Source organism: Boeremia exigua, assembly GCF_020726555.1.
Source record: "Boeremia exigua strain MPI-SDFR-AT-0100 chromosome Unknown C7974scaffold_3, whole genome shotgun sequence".
Taxonomy (NCBI): Eukaryota; Fungi; Ascomycota; class Dothideomycetes; order Pleosporales; family Didymellaceae; genus Boeremia; species Boeremia exigua.
The window spans coordinates 2,965,989-2,986,587 of NW_025763520.1; the positions used below are offsets into that span (position 1 = coordinate 2,965,989).

Here is a 20,599-nt window from a genome sequence, read left to right on the forward strand (position 1 = left end):
AGCCGGACGCCCCAAGAAGCCACTAAAACGCCATGGAGGCACTCATGCGCCCCGCCCCAGTGCTTGTTCGCGGCCAAGCATTGATTCTCGCGCTTGTGTTGTGTTGCAGGGTGGGTCGGATAGGGTGATCCGAGGCGATCTGCGACCGTTTGGGTACGATGCTGGTGTTTCACCTGGGCATGAATCGCGAAACGCCCCGGGCCCCACTGCTATAAACGCCTGAGAACACCGCCGAACGCCTGAGGAACGCAATAAACGCCTTAGGAAACAACAATGATCGACGGCCAAGCCGCGCCGTAAGGCTTCGCTTTCAGCCTCGTATAGCGTGTACAACCATCTCCTAGCCCAACATTGCTGTGCCGATAGAGCTTAGAGAGCAGATTTGCAAGTCACCACAAGACTGTGTAGTCTGGACATAATGCCCTCGACTCCTCGCCCGCGGCTCTCGCCCTCGCCGTCTCTGTTGTGGCCGAGGTGGCGCTGCAGAGCGCGACGCGTTTCACGGCGTGTCTGGAGTTGCACGAGTGGAGCACGGCAAACTGCCGTTGGACGATGCATTTCACGATACTCAATTCTTCTGTTGTCAAATCATGCGGAGGTGGCTTGCAGAGCAACTGGGTGCAGAAGCACGCGACGTCCATGTGATGTAGAGCAAGGGTTGATTGTCGTCCAGGAGAGGGTTGGAATGACGTCAGCGATCATGACTACCACCGATACTTCAACGCCAGCCTCGTCCAGCAAGATCACTATCACATGGCACGCCCGTCGCCTACGATCTCTGAACCGAAATCCTGAGCCTAGACTCAACGTTAGCCGAAAAGCGTCTCAGGTCTGCACAGAATAGTGACAATGCGAAGTAGCGATGCAGACCCACTAAATCAGACGACACTCCATCGTGTAACTCGGCTCCGACAGTAAATGACACTGACACTTCGCATTTGAGTATCTCGACTGCTGCGGTGCGGAGTGGCAATTAACACCACACCCAGATCCTGAGAGATGCCGTATCCGCGAATGCTCTAAAGCCCGTGCCAGGCGTCGAGAATCACTGACTCGAATACGGCACTATTATGATGTATGGCAGAAGGAGAATCAGAACAGCGAGCGTGAGTCCCTAGCGCATCCATTCTCACAACAGATACCCGTCTCTACAGACCATCCGCTTTTCACAACAAACACAACTTCTCCACCTTCTCAATCACAGGCGCAACCCGCGCCCTCTGCACCTCCTGCACACTCTCCCACAATGTCGCATCCGCGCCCGTTGGTCTAAACACCCCATCCACGCCATTCACACGCTCCCCTTCCACGCCCTCGTCCTTCTTCGCCGTTGCGTCGGCGGGATACATATCCCCCACCGCCTTGCCACACCCGTCCACGACCTCCGCCCACGCGGCCTGCACCGCCTTCGCGCGCTCCCGCATCCCACGGCGCACCAGCCCGTCAACCAACCTCCCGATCTCGCCTTGCATACCGTTGAGCCTCGCGATAAGCCGCTCGATCGAGTTCGCGAGGTACTCCTCCTCGTACACAGTCCCCTTCTTCCCGCGCGCGCGCTTGCGCTCCTCGCGCCTCTTGTTCTTGCTCGTCTTGCGCGTGGCATTCGACGCCACGGTGCCGGACTGCTGGGTGTACCGCGTCATGAGCGTGCGGCCTGCCGTCGAGTCCGTGGGGGCCAGCGAGATGTTGTCGGGGATGTTCGCGTCGCCGGCGGGGTCGTCGAAGAAGGCGGCGGGGTCGAGGGCTTTCTTGGCGCGCAGCTCGAGGAGCCGCGGTACCTGGGCGAGTAGCTGTGAGCGCATGTCTGCGAGGAACTCGGTGGTGTCGGCGGAGCGCTCGATGAGGGCGGGGTCGATGGCGGATTCGAGGAGGGCGGGGGTGCGGTGCAGGATTGCGAGGCGCGTGGCTTCGGCGAAGTGGTGGCCGCGGCAGAGGAGCTTTGTGGCGGAGGGGAGGTCGGAGAGGTATTCTAGGGTTATGAGAGCGGCGGAGTGGTAGTCCTTGGATTCTGTGAGGCCTTCGGCGAGCGAGGTCGCGAGGGAGGTGAGTTCTCCGTCTGAGACGCCGGCGAGGGTTGCGGAGGTGAGGGCTTCGCGCCAGAGGTTGGCGGCGCGGTAGCTGGGCCAGGCGGAGGCGTGGTCCGAGAGGTATTCGTACGCGAGGGCGGCTTCTTTGTGCTTGTTTGTGGTGCTGAGGTAGGAGGCGTAGAGGCGCATGATCTTCTTCAGGTGGGCAGCGTCGTACTGGTACATGTCCAGGGCCTCTGTGTACAGAGCGTGCTGCTGGATGTAGTCCTGTGCTTCATCGAATACCTGCAGCTCTTTGAGGTGTGTGAGTGCCTTCACGTGACGGCTGAGCTGGTCGTCGATCTGGAATCTCCGTCGGATATCAGGAAGATCTTGAAGTGACTGCAGATGTGGGAGATACTCGCGGGGATCTTTCTGCGACTGTTGAGCGATCAGAAGAGCAAGATCCAAATTATACAGTCCCAGCGCAGTGTCGTAGAGCTGGTTGACATCTGCCAAGAAGCAGATGTGCTCCGCAGCTTTGTCTGTGAGCGGGTCCTGGGACGATTGCAGTCGCCCAATCATCTCCAAACCAGCCTCCAGGGCAGGTGGCACTTTGGACACGTGAGATGTGATGATGTTCTGGAGGTGCTCGTCCTTGTACTGTGGCTGCTCCAGCACAGCCAGAAAGGCATCCGATATGCGGTTGACCTTGTTCGCGATCTGGTCTTGCGAAAGCTTCGGCTTGTTCACGAGGTCCTTTGTTTTGAGTGTTTCCCGATACATAGTCTCGGAAACGTCCTCGTTGCTGCATTCATTAGCGCAGTCACTATTTGGAATTATTATTCCCACTCACCGTAGCTGGGATAGGAGGAGATCGATGTGCTCGACTTTTTTGACCTGGTTGACAATAAGCTCAACGCTCTTCATGAAACGCTCCGAGTCGTGGTCGTGCAGGATGTTCATGTCTACGCGCTGGCTGCGGCATGCAAAGAACGCATCGCTGTACTGATCTGCTTCAATGTTGCGTCGGATAGCAGCAAGCACGAGTGCACGGGGGTAAATGGTCTCGAGGTTGCCTCGCGGCATCTGCAGAACTACCGAATACGTTGTAGGCATGACAGTGATCAGCTTCGCGCCCCGTTCGATACTTCGGCACCGCTCATCTGTCTGTGGCTCATCTCCAGGAACCTCGAGTTCTGATAGTTATTAGCATAGAACTTGGGTGAACTACTTTGAATCCTCACCATCTATACTCGTCAAGTGAACGAATTTGAGAAGATGCTGTGTAGTTGTGAAGATGAGATGAGCGGGTGTTACCACAAACGATGTGCAGTTGCGGACAAGAACGCGGTCGTTAGCGAACAGCACTCCACTTTTGGTCAAAGCAAATGCAATGTCCTTGTCTCGTCAGCAGTGCTCAAAATGACTTGAGTGCTTCTCCTACCTGTCCATCGATGCTGATAACCTTGTAATCCGGCGCAAAGGCAGGAAACTTCTGCACCAATGTAGTTTGCGGGGGTAGATCCGAAGCCGACTCATTCGTATCAATCTGATGTACTGCGCCGTTCTGGAACTGCAGGTAGATATTCTGGTAGTCGACTCCACTCGTGAGCGATGATACGCTCTCAGACTCAACCACAGGCCCTTGAGGAAGAAGAAACTCTCCCTCACTTCTCCACAAAGAGCTCTCGTCTTCAAGCCAGCTATCTGTCAACACATACAGCTGCTCGTCGTTGATAAAGGTGACGTGGCGTGCGGATTGCCCCTCAAGAGCATCGCTTTGCCACAGTAGCGAGGGTCTCGTTACGGGCCGCTTCGTCACGTCGAGCGCGTACACGGCCAAGTGGCCGTTCGAGAGTACTGCAAGGCGTGTGCCAGATTTTGAAAGTGCGACGTCCGTAGGCTTATGTTCCAGAGACACCGTGCAAAAGGCCATGGGTGGTGGCACGTTGGCTACTCTCAGCGGTGTGAGCTTCAATGATAAGCCATCAATGGACGCAACCAGCCCGTAGTCATTTGGTGGGGCAACTGCACCAGCCGCAGTAGCAGCGAGAAACTCTGCGATCTGCAGGGCCCCCGGAGTTGAGATTGCAACAGCAAGTGGCCGCTCAGCATGCCATGTGCACAAAGCTGTCCGCGTTGCTGTCTCGGGAAAGACAAGCTCCTGCTTCAGGTAGTAGTGATAGTTGCTCATCGTCCAAAGCTGTACCTTGTCAGGAAATGACACTGCCAGTACAGTCGAGTCGCTGTTCCACTTGACAGTCAGCGGCGTTGTCAGGCCTGCGAGCTCTTCTTGCGTGAAGCGGAGATCGAACTGGCCGTGTCGGAGACCGTTTCGCTCAAAGAACACGACTTCAAGCTTATCGCTAGTACGGCGCACGCCCGTGATGAGGTTGCCGGAAGGCCGCCAGCTGAGCGCGCCCTCGAGCCCGTCAACAGGCTCGCTCACACTGTCCAGCTGCCCCTCTCGCGAATACACACGGATCATGCGGCGCTGCTCCTGCTCGACCTTGGTGAGCGCGAAGTACGCGCCATCTCCGCGCCAGCTGATGGTGACAGACCGGTCGTCGAACGGACTCAGCTCGCCGGCGTCGATGTGCTCGGGTACCGTGGGGTCTTGCAGCGCTCTCGCTCGTTTGCCCTTGAATTGAGTCTCTTTCTTCCCCCAACCGACAGACACGTGGGTTGAGACATTCACGTCTTCAGGCGCGAGGGTGATGCTGGCGATGTTCTCGATCTCCCGGCTCATCAGCAGCAGCGTGTCGGCCTGGGTGGTGATGGCAAGGAGTTCCTCGTCAGGCGACCATGCTGCGGCGGCAATTCCAGCATCGACCGACCCCACAATCTCGACCAGGTCTTCATTTGCGAGTGGATTCTCTCGCACCAGGATGATGTCGCCGCCCGCGAGGATCAGACATGACGTCGATGTGTCGGCAAAATGGTGCAGGCTCAGTATGGAGTCGTGTGTGAGTGACGGCAGTGGACACGGTGCATCCCACGCAGCTATGCTCTCCAGGCGGTCCTCCGCGCCGCTGCGTGTGTAGTGCAGTCTTTTGAGCTCGATGGTAGCACGTGACTCGGATGGACCAAACGCGCATATCAGCGCATTCGCGGCCGCATCCCAGGCTGTTGCAGTGAGGGGCAGCGGGTCTTCCCCAGAAAATTGCAGCAGCGACCTTCCGGCGATCTTGAGGTTTCGCATCCCGGCGGTATTCGTGGCTCTGGCGCCCTTTGAGTCTGCCTGGCAAGATGGTGGAAATCAAACAATTTTCATTCGAGGTACGACTCACGCTAGTGTGCGCATGCGCCAAGACTGCATCGTCACGAAGGTTGCATGTGTAGCAGCGCCAATGCGGCGAAGCTACAGGTGGGACAGCTGCTGTAGTGACAGGCAATGAAATTGATGCTGTGCGTCTAGTACAGTCGTCGTCGGGACCTCCACTTATACTACAGTTCCCCATATCTCCCGTCCCCAAGCCGTGTCCACAATTCGTAGGGAAGCATCTACGGCTTGTTCTTCTTGGTCTGCCAGACTGTGGGAGGAGCGTGGTTAGTTTTGCGCGCGGGCGACGTGCGATCACAGGCGGGAGCTTACCAGCCAGGAGGAAGGGCAGGGAGAAGCCGGTAGCTGGGCGGGTTAGTCGTGGACGTCATGCATGCGGCGCGCCAAGCTCACCCATGAAGCCCCAGTACTTGAAGGCGAAGCCCTTCTTCAGCGGGTCGAAGGGCAAGTTGCTGCGGGGACCCTCGGGGTAGTGGTAGGGGGACGACATCTGCGCGCGGGTCGACTGGAAGCCGCGGCGGGCGACGAGGGTGGGGGCCGAGGCGGCGCGGAAGGTAGCACGGGCGAGCATCTGAGGGAGTCAGCGGGAGTGCAATTGGCGCGGCGGCGGGCGTACATTGGCGTTGTGGTGGAGTGGAGAGTGTCGTTGCCGGTGGAGTGATGCGTTTGACGAGGTTGTGGCTGCTGCTGTCCGCGCCAAGGCAGCAAGCCCCGACCGCCGACGCAGCTGCTGTCGCGCGCCGTTGGTGCGTCAACTTTTTTGATCTCGTCCCAGCGCCGAGCTGTTCTGCCCGCGCAACCACAGCCACCCACGCCCCGCCGGCTCCGACTCTCGCACACACGAGGCCACTGCTCGCTCTCCCGCCGCGACCGACCGAGCCGCCGCCATGGACGACCTTTTCGACGTCTTCGACGGCGACAGCGGCGCGCCGACGGCGCCCAAGAAAAGCAAGAAGCGCCAGGCGAACGGCACCGTCAAGTCGCCCGTCGCCGATGTGCCCATGGCCGATGCGCCCGCCGCCGGCAGCGAGCCTACGGCGACCGAGCCCGAGAACGACGCCGAGAGCAGCGCCCCGCAGTTGCCCAAGCGACAGAAGCGCGACGAGCCCGAGGCGATTGTCACCGACGACTTCGAGACGGAGCAGACGCGCGAGGTCGCCGCCGCCGCCGGTCTGCAGGCGCAGACGGTCCCCGACGGCCAGGGCGTGGTGCTCTCGCATCAGGTCCGCCACCAGGTCTCGCTGCCGCCCGACTACGACTACGTCCCCATCTCCGAGCACAAGGCCCCCGCCGAGCCCGCGCGCGTGTGGCCCTTCACGCTCGACCCCTTCCAGCAGGTCTCCATCGCCTCCATCCAGCGCAACGAGAGCGTGCTGGTCTCGGCGCACACGTCGGCAGGAAAGACGGTCGTGGCCGAGTACGCCATTGCACAGTGTCTGAAGAACAACCAGCGAGTCATCTACACAAGTCCCATCAAGGCCCTCAGCAACCAGAAGTACCGCGAGTTCATGGCCGAGTTCGGCGACGTCGGTCTCATGACGGGTGATGTCACCATCAACCCCACTGCAACATGTCTGGTCATGACCACCGAGATTCTGCGCTCTATGCTGTACCGCGGTTCGGAGATCATGCGCGAGGTGGCCTGGGTCGTCTTCGACGAGGTCCACTATCTGCGTGACAAGTCGCGTGGTGTCGTCTGGGAGGAGACCATCATCCTGCTGCCCGACAAGGTCCGCTACGTCTTCCTGTCCGCCACCATCCCGAACGCCATGCAGTTCGCCGAATGGATCACCAAAACGCACAGCCAGCCCTGCCACGTCGTCTACACCGACTTCCGACCGACGCCTCTGCAGCACTACTTCTTCCCGAAAGGCGCCGACGGCATCCATCTCATCGTCGACGAGAAGGGCGTCTTCCGCGAGGAGAACTTCCAAAAAGCCATGACGTCCATCGCAGACAAGGGAGGGTCCGCGGCCAACGACTTCCTGGCGAAGCGCAAGGGCAAGGGCAAGGACAAGAAGACAAACACCGGCGGCAACAAGGAGGGTTCCGACATCTACAAGATCGTCAAGATGATCATGATCAAGAGCTACAACCCGGTTATTGTCTTCAGTTTCAGCAAACGAGACTGCGAGAACTACGCGCTCTCCATGAGCCAGCTCTCATTCAATGACGACTCGGAGAAAGCTATGGTTTCGAAGGTGTTCGACAGTGCCATTGAGATGCTGTCAGAGGAGGATCGCGCGCTGCCTCAAATCCAGCACATTCTCCCCCTTCTTCGGAGAGGTATCGGTGTCCACCACTCGGGCTTGCTGCCCATCTTGAAGGAGACGATCGAAATCCTGTTCCAGGAGGGCCTCATCAAGGTCCTGTTCGCCACAGAAACCTTCTCCATCGGTCTGAACATGCCGGCCAAGACTGTCGTCTTCACAAGCGTCCGCAAGTTCGACGGCGTGGCCCAGCGATGGGTGACACCCTCCGAATTCATCCAGATGTCCGGTCGTGCCGGACGTCGTGGTCTTGATGACCGTGGTATTGTCATCATGATGATCGACGAGCAGATGGATCCCGCCGTGGCAAAGGAGATCGTTCGTGGGCAACAAGACAACCTGAACTCCGCTTTCTACCTGGGATACAACATGATTCTCAATCTCATGCGTGTCGAGGGCATCTCGCCAGAGTTCATGCTGGAGCGCTGTTTCTTCCAGTTCCAAAACACCGCCGGTGTGTCAAGTCTGGAGAAGCAGCTGGCAGAGCTGGAGAACCAAAAGGCCAGCACAGCCATCACAGACGAAGCGACAGTCAAGGACTACTACAACCTGCGACAGCAGCTCGACACCCACACCAAGGACATGCGCGATGTCATCATGCACCCCAACTACTGCCTGCAGTTCCTACAAGCTGGCCGTCTGATCAGGATCAAGTACAAGGACTACGACTTCGGGTGGGGTGCTGTTGTTGCCTTCACACCGCGGAGGGCGGGCAAGGGCGAGATTCTGCAGCCGCAAGATTCTTACGTCGTCGATGTCCTGCTGTCAGTCGCCAGCGACAGCAAGTTCGCGCCACAGGTGAACGACGGCCTGCCACCGGGCGTCCGACCGCCAGCATCTGGGGAGAAGGGCAAGATAGAAGTCGTGCCGGTCCTGCTCAGCTGCATCGAGTCAATAGGGCATCTTCGCGTCTTCCTGCCGAACGAGCTGAAGTCAGCCGACCAGAAGAACAGCGTGCGCAAGGCGCTGGACGAAGTCAAGAAACGCTTCCCCGACGGCATTGCCATCCTGGACCCCATCGAGAACATGAAGATCACAGACGACAGCTTCAAGCGTCTGCTAAGGGTAGGCAGTGAAATTGTGCTATGGAAAACCGGCTAACGTCTGCAGAAAATTGAGGTCCTCGAGTCTCGTCTACTATCAAACCCCCTCCACAACTCGCCGAGGTTACCGGAGCTGTACAGCCAGTACGCCAACAAGATGGCGCTATCCGACAAGATCAAGCAGGTCAAGAAGGACATCAACGACGCGCTCTCAGTAATCCAGCTCGATGAGCTCAAGAACAGGAAGCGCGTGTTGCGCCGTCTCGGGTTCATCGACGACGCCGACGTGGTCCAGCTCAAGGCCCGTGTGGCGTGCGAGATCAGCACCGGCGACGAGCTCGTGCTCAGCGAGCTGCTCTTCAACCGCTTCTTCAACGAGCTCACACCCGAGCAGTGCGCCGCCTGCTTGAGTTGCTTCATCTTCGAGGAGAAGAGCACTGAGGTGCCCGCACTGAAGGAAGAGCTGGCCAAGCCCTACCGTGAGATCCAGCAGCAGGCGCGCGTCATTGCAAAGATCTCGCAGGAGAGCAAGCTCACGGTCAACGAGGACGAGTACCTCAAGGCGTTCAAGTACGAGCTCATGGAGGTTGTGTATGCGTGGTCCAAGGGCGCCTCGTTTGCGCAGATCTGGTATGTCACTGACCCGCCCCATGTACACGACTAACTCGTTTAGCAAAATGACCGACGTCTACGAAGGCAGCTTGATCCGTCTGTTCCGCCGACTCGAGGAGCTGCTGCGGCAGATTGCGCAGGCGTCCAAAGTCATGGGCAGCGAGGAGCTGGAGCAGAAGTTCACGGCGGCGCTCGAGCTCGTGCGTCGCGATCTGGTGGCCGCACAGTCCCTGTACCTCTGATTCAGGCAGCAGACTAGCCTTGTTTGTTGGTGGCGGCGGCGAAGTGGGGCGTGTAAATCAGTTTTGATGTTCTCCTGGTGAGTTTGGCGCTCTTTGCGGCGTTGCGTCTCTTTATGCATGTAGACACGCACGCCACAGGAGCTTGAGTGTCTCGGGCGCACAAGCGTGCATTGGCGGTGCGCACAAAAGGCGTTGCGGCGCGATTGCTGTTTGAATACTGTGTAGAATCGACTAGGTCTGGCCGCCAGCGTTGCGGTGAGGATCCCCCGATTATTTTATTTCACTGATGTGATGCTTACTCGTTGCTGTGCTGAAAGCGTCTGGAGCGGCGGCGGTCTGATTGGCGGCGTGACGCATGGGCAGCCGTGAGCCGTGGACCCACCGCAGCCTAGCTTCTTGACATGCGTCTTGGGCTTTCTTCCTGGACAACAACACACCAGCACAGCACCGCACCCACTTTCACCGCCGCCGCTCCACGTCTCACTCCGACTGCCGACCACGTTGCAGCCTCAGCGTTTGCCGGGCGGCCGCCATGTGTGACATCAACCAGAACTTCCCCTCCGCTCCGCACCAGCTGCACAACCGCTACTCGCCCGTGCGCAACAGTACGTCCACCGCCGCCACGCCCGCCTCCGCTGACCGTGCAGTTCTGTCGCCCTCTTCCGCCATGTCTGGCCGCAAGCGCAAGGCCGACGACGACATCGACGACGAGCGCATGTCGCAGTCGCCGTCCAACTCCCCCGCCATCGCCTCCCGCCCGCCGCCCCGCTCGCTGCAGAAGCGGGTGCGCTCCAACGTCTCCGGCCGCGCCCTGCCGCTGCCGCGCCTGCTCGAGACGCTGTCCCCCGACCAGATGCGGAACATGCTGCAGTCCATCTGCCAGAGCCACCCGGCCATCGGCCACGAGGTCGTCACAACCGCACCACGGCCCAGCATACAGTCGACACTGGACGTGCTCTCGCGCTACGAATCCCAGTTCCGAGCCGCCTTCCCCTTCGGCGGCAGCTCGTCCTCGGACTACGCCTACAACCGCGTCCGCCAGCAACTGACGGAGCTGCTCGAAGCCCTGAAAGACTTCACCACGCACTTCCTCCCGCCCAACGAACAGCAACCCGCCACCGCCCTCGCCTTCCTCGACGGCGCCACCGAAGTCATCCACCGCCTGCCCAACTGGGACACGTACCAGCACAACCGCCACAAGGAAGAAGCCTACGAGGAAATGGCAAAGGCCTGGGCCCTGGTCATCCGCGAGGCCGCCAAGAAGGCCGGCGGCATGCAGCTGCTGTACGGCGGCTGGGACCAGAAGATCGCGAAGCACAACGAGGTTGCTGCGGGGAAGATGCAGGATGCCGTCAACGAGCTGCGCGGCGGGCTGGGCTGGATGGCGGCGGACTCCCAGGCGCCCGCGAGCCAGGCCGACGCCATGTCGATCCGCCAGCAGCTGCTGAACGGCAGCTACGGCGCCGGGAGCGCCAGTATCGGCGCGTGGTAGGGCGTCTTTGCCTGCAGACCTCCTTGAGCTGCGGTGGTTCATCGATGATACCCGCTGTCCACCCGCCACCCGCGGCCTTGCTTCTCACATCCTTATCTCCTCCGCATACGGCTGGCTTTTTGCGATTGCATAGCGTCTCCCTTCAGTATTGCCTTTTTACAGTTTTCCTGTTTCCATTTTCAAGTTTTCCCTGTTTCTACGGTTTTCTGTCCGGCTTTGCACACATACCACGCCCCGCCCGCCCAGACCGCTCCTGGTCGGCGGGGCACCCTTTTCCTTTGTTTGGGCGGCGTTTTGTGTTTGTTCGAGGTTGCTGGGTGGCGAGGTTGCTGGGCTGAGGTCGGGTAGATGTGCGTGTTCGTGGTCTGTTTTTTCACTACCGAGGCGGCGAGAGATCGAGACGGAGACAAGCACTGTGCTGTGCTGTGCTGGTGGTAGCGACGAGGGGTATGGAGTGATGGCATGGCATGGGAGGGGATGGGATAAGAACGGCCGGGACGGGTCGGGATGGCATGTGCGCTACTCTTCTCTGATTCTTCTTCTGTTTACTCCATTCCGCTTATAGACCTGTTTCGGCGCGGTGCGAGTCGCACAACAGACGTGGAGATGCGGACACGCGTGATAGCTGTGGCTGTGGGTGTATGTTAATCAACCAACGAGATGAGTGTGCGACGACGAGATTCGGTGTTGGGGATTGTGCTGTGTGATGGTTTGCGTGATGGTGTGCGTGATGGTTTGCGTGACGGTTTGCGTGACGGTTTGCGTGACGGTTTGCGTGACGGTTTGCGTGATGTCGTGGGGGGAGGTGGGGGTGGCGTGATGGGTGTGAGGTGTGAGGTGTGGTGGAGTGGGAGGGGGGGGGGGTGTATTTGTGCGTCTGTGGTGTGTGTATACATCTGTTCTTACATCCATCTATCTAACCGCTCACCTATCTCCCCGTCTCCCCGTCTATCTATCCATCCATCTAACCGCTCACCCACCTCCCAGCTCCCCGTCCATCCATCTATCCACCCATCCCCCAGTCTCCCAGTCCTGTTTAAATACCCAGACACCTAGACATCCAACTCCCTATGCCTCTACGCTGTCTCGCTCTCCCGCTCTCTCGCACGCCTCACGCGCCTGCGCGCCTACGTCTGCTTAACACACATGTACTTTGCTGATCTTTTGATGGGGGTTGTGGTGGATTGTTTGGGTTGGTAGATTGTTTGGGTCAGTATCTCGCTCATCGCGACGATGGTGGGGAGGGATAGGGAGGGACGGGGACGGGAGGGACGCGGAGTTGAGGGATTTTTGGTTTGACTGCGGCTGCAGCTTGGGCTCGAGTTCGTTCTGTATCTGCATCGGGGTCTTGTATCGGTGTCTCCGTCTCCCCCGCCGTCATGGGTGACAGTGGCGTCCTAGGCGACAGTAACGTCCCAGGTACCAGCAACGTCCCAAAGACCAGCACCGTCCCAAGCTCGCTCCCAAGCGCACGCGACAACACTGACTCCAGCCTTAGTACTGGAACCGCTGGCAGCTCTGCACCAGGGCAGTGTCGTGTGCAGTAACTTAGATTAGACAAACGAGGCTTAGGGCCGTATGGGGCCGGAAAAGTACACTCTAGGTATCGGTGCTTATTGATACGCACCTAGATACAGGCCACCCTTGACGTAGCACAGGATTATATGCGCTGGTAGTGTACTCGTCTGTATATAATGCTTGCTGAAATGTGCAGACCACCCCTAGTACATCATACGGGAAGCCCCGCTGTCAAAATGCGTCCTACATGCCTAGGTACCTGTGATATCTTGCGTACAGGTGCTAGGCATCTTCTAGCTATCTATAGACAGGCAATCCTCTTCTTATCTCTACCTAAGGGTAGTTGTGTATCTTAGCAGATTTACAAGAGGAGTATAGGTACTATAATCGTTAGCAGAATATGTATAGCTTCGCTCTTTTAGTATACAACACGGGAGGCCCTGCTAAGGGATTTTCCTTGCAGGTAGAAGTATTAGACTACGTATAATATAATCATTAACAAAATGTACAGACCCCCTCTCTTTTACTACACAGGACGGGAGGCCCTGCTGTTAGGAACTTCCCGTGTAGGTAAAAGTATTAGACTACATATAGTAGGTAAAAACGCAAGTTGTCCTTCTCATCTTAGTCTAGACAAGATCTGTAGTAACTAGCTAACGTTTGTAATAATAGAATATAACAATACAACCTCTGTTAGAACTTAGTAGCTCTATTACTCTAGTTAAGGGGAGTATTATAGCTAAGAGTCTATCCCTATAGCCTCTTACATCCTATGTTATATCTAACGTTATAGCTTACATCGTTAATTATATATAAGCTTGTCCTCGTCCCCTAGGTGCGTTAACTAATAAGTGTGCTTAGGTACCTAAACGCACGAGGCAGAGCTGCATTGTACTCAACAGAGATAGTCCGCACGCTTCAACAACTACTATATTAACGGGCGAAAGCCTGCACTTCTGCATACCAGTAGCACTTCTATACCACTCTACCACCCAGCCCTCCACGCCCCTAGCCCTCCACACCCCCAAGACCCTCCACGCGAGACCCCCTTCCACTTCCACCCACCCCAGCCAGACAGCAAACCTACCCCAACACACCCTCGCCCTCGCCCCCGAACTCAGTCCCCCACCGACAAGACACCCAACAAGCCCCTCAGCGGCGTCTCCGTATCAGGCGTACCGCATCAGAAGACGCGTAGTTGCGCATTTGTCTAGTTGCCCAACTCATTGATATCGGCGCTGTGAACACGAGGGCCAAGCTTGGGGGGGAAGTGTGCTTGGAACAGAGACCTGGTTATCTGGGTACGCAGTGCAGTGGACTGTACATGTAGGCCGCGGGGTGGAATGCGCAGGGTGGCTGTCTGTAGAGGTGATACGTTGTTGGTGATAGGGGTTGGGGCGGTGGTGTGCGGGTTCTAGAAGGGGTACGCGTAGACTGCCTGCGGTGAGGATGGGTGTGTGTTTGCGGTTCGGACTGTGTTGATGGATGACATGTGTGAGGATGGGGTAGCAGGGGATCTATCTGCGTCGTAGACTACCAATATAAGACAGGAGAATGGGGTGTGGCGGGCCAAGCTAAGCGCCGGGGGAGGGGGGGGGGGGGTGCAGGACTACTGGCTCACTGTTTGCGTTGGTGGCGTGCTGGGGTGAAATACGCTGATTAACTAATAATAGTCTCGTTTCTCTGTCGCCACTGTAGGTTACATTACTACCTCACTACCTCCTCCGTACCCAGACAGCCTTCACCATCCCATCCCTGTCCAAGTCTCTGTGTCCACCGCAATCTCACCTCTTCTCTCCAGCTTCCCATCCACGCCCGGCGTCACGAATCCCCACGCGCTGCCATCTACCGATCCGCGCCGAGTGACCGGCGTGCCAGACCCAGCCGGGCGAGCAACGGGTCGCCGCTGCCCGAGCCTGCAGTGCAGGCTCCGACTCCGAACCGTCAACGACACTTGCTGCAGACTGCGCGGGCGGGTGTAACCCGCAGCGCGCAGCTCGTGGAGATTCTCCGGCGACTTGCCACGCTGGGGCTCTGGGTTCTTAGGTGAGGGGATGTGGGAGTTCTGCTCTTGTGATGATGATTTTGAATCTGTGGATCCGCGGAGCTGTGGGACTGTTGCGGACTTTGACCAGACTAAGTGCTTGTTTGATGGCGCGGCGGGCTTTCTAAACAGCAGCGGCGGCGGCGGTACGAGCTATGCTAGGTAGGAGGTGGACCGGGATGGTGAGCAGCGGTGGTGAGCAGGATCTATGCCGTAGCACGCGGCAATGCTGGATGTGAGGAGCGCGGCACACTGCCCGGAATCGTCTTTGTCCAGTCTCGCAACCCGAACTATATATCTACACTCCGTGCCTGTTCTGCGTATTATGTGGGTCAGTGTGCCAGGAAACGTGCAGTTGGGGGCGAGTTCCGTGCTGCAGCTGGTATCTGACACTGGCCCCTGTGCTGCCTCTGCTCTCGGTTTTGCGGGCACTGATTCTTCAACCCGTATCTCCAACTCATATCATTGATGCTGGTCCTAGTCTTGATCTGCTTACAGTCCTGCATTTTCTCTTCCTTCTCGTCTTTCTCTTCTCCTCCTGCTCCCTTTCCTCCCTGGCCCAATCCCCATCCGCAAATCCCCAACACCTGGTCCCTAATCCCTAATCCCTAATCCCCAAGTCCCAATCCCTAAGTCCTTAATCCCTAAGCCCTAATCTCCAATCGCAGAACCCCAAACACACGCTGCACCATAGAACCCTTAGACCTTGGACCCCCACACAACCCCTCTTCGAAGACACACACCAAACTACAACCAGGTTTCTGAAGCCGACTCCACACCATGCACTCCCGTCTCGTCAGACCAGCCAGCGCAACGAACCCAAGAAGCAACGGCACGCTTGGGTTCCTGGTCAGTGATGTGAACGCGCACTGCAGCTGGGGACTGGGCTGGCGAGGTGGAGAACACTGGGAGATGGGAATTGGGAGATGAGATGGGAGATGGGAGATGGGAGATGGCAGATAGGGATGGATGATATAGTGTATTACCGTACCACGGAAGCCACGCGTTTAGCACTAGGATAGGATACAGGATACAGGATACAGGAGATGTCCGGGACTTCGACAGACGAGAAGCAGGAAGCCACGGCGCTCGACACGGGACCGCAGGCCGCACGACTCGGGCGCTGGAGCGGGTCCAGAACACGGGGCGGGGTTCGGGACGCACTGCGGATCTGCGGGCGCAGAGTCGTGGCACGGCGGCCACCGCGAGACGCGTGCTGTGCCGTGGATTCACCGTGGATGTGTAGTAGATGTATTAGGCAGTAGATGCGTGGTGGATGTGCCGTGTGCGTGTGTACACGAGGGACACTGCTCCAGCCGTGAGCCCGAGTACCCACCGAGCCTGTTGCTGGAGCAGCCGTCGATACGCCGTTCGCTACAGCTTCGGCTTGCTGGATGCATGGCGCGCCAGACCTCGATGTCTTGTAGAGCGCCAAGAGAACTCAGAGCAGGCGCAGAGAGCAGCGCATAAGCGGACGTCACAGACCATCCTGAGACTTCGCTGGAAACCCGCGGCCTGGAGTGGGAGTGCCGGTGGAACACAGCGTGTTGATGCAGATGCAGAATAGCACCCAGTCTCGCTTTTGAGATTGACGGTGGAAAGCAGCCGGACATGAGCACGCAGCACACACCGCTCCAGGACGCCGCTAGAAACCCGCGAGCTGGGCTGGGAGTGGCGGTGGAACGCAACGTGCCAACACAGGTGCGGAGTAGCACTAAGACGCGATTTTGGGGTTTTGGCAGAGGGTCTGGCGGAGATGCTGGCGGAGATTCCGGCAGAGATGCTGGCAGAGATTCTAGCGGAAAGCGAAGACCCGTTGCCGTACCCATACCAACACCTGTACCAACACCTGTACCAGTGCCAATGTCAATACCTATACCCGTACTCTTATCCATCTCTGGCGCCTTTTCTCGTCCTCGGCGCTTTCTCACCCTCATCCTAGCATCTTCTCACCCTCACCCTCATCTCCTCGTTTTTCCCATCCTCATCCACAGCCCTCTCTCGTCCTCACACCCTCACCCTCATCCCCAGCCCCTTAAGCAGAATAAAGTGCGACCTGGAATGAGAACGCCTCAAAACCTCTCCTCCCCAAACACAGCCCCCCAACCAGCGATTTTGTCGCGGCTGAGCCAGACGGTGAGGGTGGGGGCTTTCTTCATCGCTGCTGCTGGATGCGAGGGTGCTGGGGGGTGCGGTGGGGTTGCGGGGTGTATCGGGGTGTCTGCGTCTGCGGTGCCGGTGTGGGCGGTGGTGGAGTCGATGTGCATACGCTGCCCCTCGTCTGCGGACTCGTCTTCTTGTACGCCTTGTACACGCTCGTCCTCGCCCTCGTCCTCGCCCTCGCCATCAGCTTTGGCTCCAGCGTCGCCCTCCCCCCCGCCTGCCACACAGCCACGCGGCTTTCTCTGTCCACGCGGTACTTGGACGCTGCTGAGCACGGTGTACATCCACCACCCGCTGTCCTCTTCCTCTTCTTTCTCCTTGCCTTTGCTCTTGTCTCCGCTCCCATCTCCACTCCCGACCCCCTTCGCACCACGATCCGCAGCGCCCTTCGCACCACGATCCGCAGCGCCTGCAGACGCGCTCGTACTCGTGCTTGTGCCCGCGCTCGTTTTCTTGCTCGTTTTCTTACCCCGCGCCAGCCGCCGAACCAAGTCCACGACGCCGATGAGTTTGACCGTGGCGTCTGCCTGTGCGGAGAGCGCGACGAGGGAGGCGTGGGGGTGCTGAGTCTTGTTTTCTTCTGGACTCTGCTGCTTGTGTGTCGTCACCGCCGCCGGTCCCTCCTTCATCTCCTTCGCCGTGCCCTGCTTTATCTCCTCCTTCGTCCCCTTCCCTGTTTCCAAGGTCTCCGCCGTCGTGTTTTCCGCCGTCTTCACCGCCGCGGCCGTCTTCATCGCCGTCGCCAGATTATCCACCACCACCACCCCATCCCCTTCCCCAGCCCCGAGCCCTACACCAAGCCCCAGCAAAGCGCTGACCCGGCGGACAGAGGTGTGGATATTCGCGTTCCGGCCTATGACTAGGACACTGACTCCGGTTGCAGGTTTTGTGGTGTTTGCGCCGGCATGATTGACGGCGGAAGTGACGGAGTGGGGGGCGGCGATGTTGGTGTCGATGTCGGTGTCGGTATTGGTGTCGGTGTTGGTGTTGGTGTCGGGGATACAGTGCTGGATACTGCGTCTCAGCGCGCTGGGCAGCAGCTCCCACGGCGCGTACAACGCGGGATGATGCGGGCGCGCCGCACCCACACCCTTACTCACACCCTTACACCCACTCTCAGTCTCGTGACCGTGCTGTGTTGCGGCGGTATCTTTCTTCCCCGTCGCAGCGTTTTTCGCCTTGTTCTCCGCGCCGTTTGCGCCCGCCTCTGGGTCAGCGCCGCCACCGCCCCTTTTTCTCTTCATTCCCCGCCCTGTCCCGCGCTTTACCATACTATGTCCGTTCTCCCGCGCAGAGCCGAGGAGTGGGAGCGTGACGTCCTCACTCACGCCTTCACTCACGCCTTCACTCGCATGCAGCACCGAAGGCGTCTGTGCTGTCTTCCCCGAAGGCGTGGTAGCATTCGACGAGGACGAAGGCGGGAAGACGGCGCTCATGCGCGGGGGCGGCATTATTTCCCTGTTTCTTATTCCCTTATTCCCTTATTCCCTTATTTATCCTTCGTGGTCTTGGTTCGTGATGCTCGATTCCTGGATCGTGGATCTGTGGTCCTGGGTTGCGGGGCTTGGGGCTTGATTCGTGTGCGCGGTGCAGGGTGGCTGCGTTGGGTGGGTTATTCGCTGTGGTATGCTGTGCTGTGCTGTATGATTCGTGCGCGGGGATTTCGATGGTGAGATACAGATACAGAGTCGAGGATTATGCGGCTACGATTCGAGGGTTATGCGACTACGATTCGAGAATTATGCGATCACGATTTGTCTGCTAAGGTCTTACTGGGTGGGATTCGATGTGTATAGACTCTGATTGTATGGACTGTGATGTGACGTGGGCCACGGACGGCGCAAAGTTCGCGACGCGCCGCGCTAGCACGGAGATAGTTTAACCGCCGCCCCACTATGTAGCCCCCGCCCCCAGTGTTGCCGTTCAGCAGGTCACCACTTATTCCCCGTTGTAGTTCACCCTTGTTCCGCGTTCCAGTTCACCTCCTTGTAGTTCACCCCGTCCCCCCTTCCAGTCACCCCGTCCCCGCTCCAGTCCACCTAAAGACCAAACTGCCCCTCCACCTCCCTCCGCCGCATCTCCCTCTCGCGCTCCTGCCTCCCCCTCTCGGCCTCCTCGCCCTCGCCCTTCTCGCCCTTGCGGCGCTGGCGCTCCTCGTACGCCTCGCGGCTCTTCATGATCCGCGCGACAATCTCAGCGGCATTGACGTCCTGGAACACGTGGTTCGCGACCTCGCGGTAGATGCGCAGGGCGCGGGCGGCGGCGTAGGGGTCGTAGGTCAGCGGCATGAACTGGGTGGTGCCGTGGTAGACGGCGGCGGGGGTGCCGTAGGGGAGGGTCTGCAGGAAGGCTTTGGAGAGGGAGAAGGGGGCGCCGAAGACGGTGGCGTGGATGTACTGGAGAAATTAGCGGGGGAGATGTAATGAGTTGTGACGACGCACCTTGCACTGCAGCACGCACAGGCCGCGCTCGAAGATGTTCATAATCGGGTAGTTGATGCCCTTCCAGTGGTTGATGACCTCGTCGTCGTGGATGCCGGCGACCAGGAACACGGGGCCGTAGTCTTGGCCGGTGGCCACGCGTGCGGCGACGGCCTCCTCGCTGTACCAGCCGCGGGCGCGCGCGGCGGCCTCCTCGGCCTCGGTGACCTGGCGCAGGAACTCGATGTGGCCCGATGAGAACAGGTCCCAGCCGCCGTCGACGTACACGACGGTCTGGCCCGGGCGCACGCCCTTGCCCTGCACGAGCTGGGTGAACTTGCCCTTCTCCTCCTTGACGGCGACGGAGCCGCCGGTCTGGGCGCGGGCGGGGGCCGGGCGCGGGTCGGGGGTGCTGGTGGTGGTGGTGCGGCGCAGCTTCGCGGGGCGCGAGGCGGTCCAGTACCACACGTCGCAGCCGGGGGCCTTGCCGGTCTCGTCGGTGGCGTAGTCGGTGATGCGCTGCAGCATGGCGGCGCCCTCCTTCTGGCGCTCCAGCTCGCCGCCCGGGCCCTCGTCGCCGGCGAGGCGCTTCTCCAGCGACTGGATGAAGTGCGAGCGGGTGCACAGCAGCATGCGGCCGACGAGGTCGGTGGTGGAGATGCCCGGGGTGCGCTTGACGACCTTGAAGCGCTGGGCGGCCTTGACGTAGCGGTAGCAGTCGCGGCCGTCGCTGTCGGACGTGATGTCGTCGCCGTGCACGACGAACTGGCAGCCGTAGTGCGAGATCCACGGCAGCGAGGTGACGTAGGGCGCGTGCGGGATGGCCTTGGTGGCCCAGCGACAGGCCTCGACGGCCATGATGCGCTCGGGCAGGCGCATGACGGTCGGGCCCTTGTTGGCGAGGATGGCCTCGTCCGAGTGCACGCCGACGAGCAGCTCGGAGCCCAGCTGGCGGGCCTGCAGCATGGCGCCGGCGTGGCCTGGCCTGGCAGTCAGTAGAGTAGGAGAGGAAGACGAGACGGCTCACCGTGGTGGGCAAAGTCGAAGCAGCCGTCGACCCAGATGCGCTGCGGCGACACGGCGACGTCCTCCTGCGGGTCGACAGGCCAGGCGCCCGCGACGGGGATGTGCTCGCCCTTTGCGCTCTGGCGGCGCTGCAGATGGGCCATGGTGGTGTGTGGGAGGCTACGGGCGGTCAGGGTCCGCTGCAACGGGGAAGTCAGGGCCCGCTATCGACTACAGCTGCACGTCACCTTGCGCGTGGCTCGCACCCTGGCTCGGCCATGGCTCCATTACGGCGCGCCGTGCGCAGGCCTGTGTATCCATATATCCTGGCAGCGCATGGCTGTCCATATCTCCTAGCATCGGGGGCCGTCTGCGTCTGGCGCCTCTCTGCGTATCTGCACCATCTGCAACCGCCTCCACTGCCGCCCGCGTCCACCATGCGCTAGGCCCCGCGTCTCAAGCCCCTGACCAGTCCCCACCACGGGCGGCCATGGAGCC

At 59.4% G+C, this 20,599-nt stretch overlaps 6 protein-coding genes across 6 annotated transcripts; 3 read left to right on the forward strand and 3 right to left on the reverse strand.

The window, feature by feature from the left end:
* Positions 1–1,005: 1,005 nt before the first annotated feature.
* C7974DRAFT_139449 (elongator complex protein 1) lies at positions 1,006–5,251 on the reverse strand. The gene is made up of 4 exons (XM_046135556.1): positions 3,454–5,251; positions 3,254–3,407; positions 2,863–3,205; positions 1,006–2,814 (listed from the first exon to the last, which is right to left on the reverse strand). Exons 1-4 carry the CDS (start codon positions 5,209–5,211, stop codon positions 1,167–1,169), a joined length of 3,903 nt encoding a protein of 1,300 aa, XP_046000851.1. The 5' UTR covers positions 5,212–5,251; the 3' UTR covers positions 1,006–1,166.
* A 10-nt stretch (positions 5,252–5,261) lies between these two features.
* Positions 5,262–5,943, reverse strand: C7974DRAFT_389267 (cytochrome c oxidase subunit VIIc). Its single transcript, XM_046141343.1, has 4 exons — positions 5,909–5,943; positions 5,686–5,863; positions 5,605–5,637; positions 5,262–5,542 (listed from the first exon to the last, which is right to left on the reverse strand). Exons 2-4 carry the CDS (start codon positions 5,861–5,863, stop codon positions 5,514–5,516), a joined length of 240 nt encoding a protein of 79 aa, XP_046000852.1. The 5' UTR covers positions 5,909–5,943; the 3' UTR covers positions 5,262–5,513.
* A 119-nt stretch (positions 5,944–6,062) lies between these two features.
* C7974DRAFT_389272 (ATP-dependent RNA helicase DOB1) lies at positions 6,063–9,729 on the forward strand. Its single transcript, XM_046141344.1, has 3 exons — positions 6,063–8,627; positions 8,673–9,235; positions 9,279–9,729. The coding sequence occupies exons 1-3, from the start codon at positions 6,180–6,182 to the stop codon at positions 9,457–9,459; spliced, it is 3,192 nt and encodes a 1,063-aa protein (XP_046000853.1). The 5' UTR covers positions 6,063–6,179; the 3' UTR covers positions 9,460–9,729.
* Positions 9,730–9,991: 262 nt separating this feature from the next.
* On the forward strand, positions 9,992–10,951 carry C7974DRAFT_305151 (tethering factor for nuclear proteasome STS1; the record flags this gene model as incomplete). Its single annotated transcript, XM_046138013.1, has 2 exons — positions 9,992–10,064; positions 10,107–10,951. 2 exons carry the CDS (start codon positions 9,992–9,994, stop codon positions 10,949–10,951), a joined length of 918 nt encoding a protein of 305 aa, XP_046000854.1.
* A 6,507-nt stretch (positions 10,952–17,458) lies between these two features.
* C7974DRAFT_389276 (uncharacterized protein) lies at positions 17,459–18,482 on the forward strand. The gene has a single exon (XM_046141345.1). It carries the CDS (start codon positions 17,582–17,584, stop codon positions 18,347–18,349), a length of 768 nt encoding a protein of 255 aa, XP_046000855.1. The 5' UTR covers positions 17,459–17,581; the 3' UTR covers positions 18,350–18,482.
* Positions 18,483–20,365, reverse strand: C7974DRAFT_389277 (uncharacterized protein). Its single transcript, XM_046141346.1, has 3 exons — positions 20,124–20,365; positions 19,118–20,076; positions 18,483–19,072 (listed from the first exon to the last, which is right to left on the reverse strand). The coding sequence occupies exons 1-3, from the start codon at positions 20,263–20,265 to the stop codon at positions 18,716–18,718; spliced, it is 1,458 nt and encodes a 485-aa protein (XP_046000856.1). The 5' UTR covers positions 20,266–20,365; the 3' UTR covers positions 18,483–18,715.
* Between the last annotated feature and the right edge of the window lie 234 nt (positions 20,366–20,599).

Excerpts from the sequence above, each read along its gene's own strand:
- C7974DRAFT_139449 (XM_046135556.1), bottom strand. The coding sequence starts at position 5,211 with ATGCGAAACCTCAAGATCGCCGGAAGGTCGCTGCTGCAATTTTCTGGG. Across the intron at positions 3,408-3,453 it reads TTATCAGCATCGATGGACAG|GACATTGCATTTGCTTTGAC; the intron begins GTAGGAGAAGCA and ends TGACGAGACAAG. Across the intron at positions 3,206-3,253 it reads TCACTTGACGAGTATAGATG|AACTCGAGGTTCCTGGAGAT; the intron begins GTGAGGATTCAA and ends AATAACTATCAG.
- C7974DRAFT_389267 (XM_046141343.1), bottom strand. The coding sequence starts at position 5,863 with ATGCTCGCCCGTGCTACCTTCCGCGCCGCCTCGGCCCCCACCCTCGTC. Across the intron at positions 5,638-5,685 it reads CAAGTACTGGGGCTTCATGG|CTACCGGCTTCTCCCTGCCC; the intron begins GTGAGCTTGGCG and ends TAACCCGCCCAG. Across the intron at positions 5,543-5,604 it reads CCTGCCCTTCCTCCTGGCTG|TCTGGCAGACCAAGAAGAAC; the intron begins GTAAGCTCCCGC and ends CTCCTCCCACAG.
- C7974DRAFT_389272 (XM_046141344.1), top strand. The coding sequence starts at position 6,180 with ATGGACGACCTTTTCGACGTCTTCGACGGCGACAGCGGCGCGCCGACG. Across the intron at positions 8,628-8,672 it reads GCTTCAAGCGTCTGCTAAGG|AAAATTGAGGTCCTCGAGTC; the intron begins GTAGGCAGTGAA and ends TAACGTCTGCAG. Across the intron at positions 9,236-9,278 it reads GCCTCGTTTGCGCAGATCTG|CAAAATGACCGACGTCTACG; the intron begins GTATGTCACTGA and ends TAACTCGTTTAG.
- C7974DRAFT_389276 (XM_046141345.1), top strand. The coding sequence starts at position 17,582 with ATGATTGACGGCGGAAGTGACGGAGTGGGGGGCGGCGATGTTGGTGTC.
- C7974DRAFT_389277 (XM_046141346.1), bottom strand. The coding sequence starts at position 20,265 with ATGGCCCATCTGCAGCGCCGCCAGAGCGCAAAGGGCGAGCACATCCCC. Across the intron at positions 20,077-20,123 it reads CTTCGACTTTGCCCACCACG|GCCACGCCGGCGCCATGCTG; the intron begins GTGAGCCGTCTC and ends CTGCCAGGCCAG. Across the intron at positions 19,073-19,117 it reads TGTGCGTGCTGCAGTGCAAG|TACATCCACGCCACCGTCTT; the intron begins GTGCGTCGTCAC and ends TAATTTCTCCAG.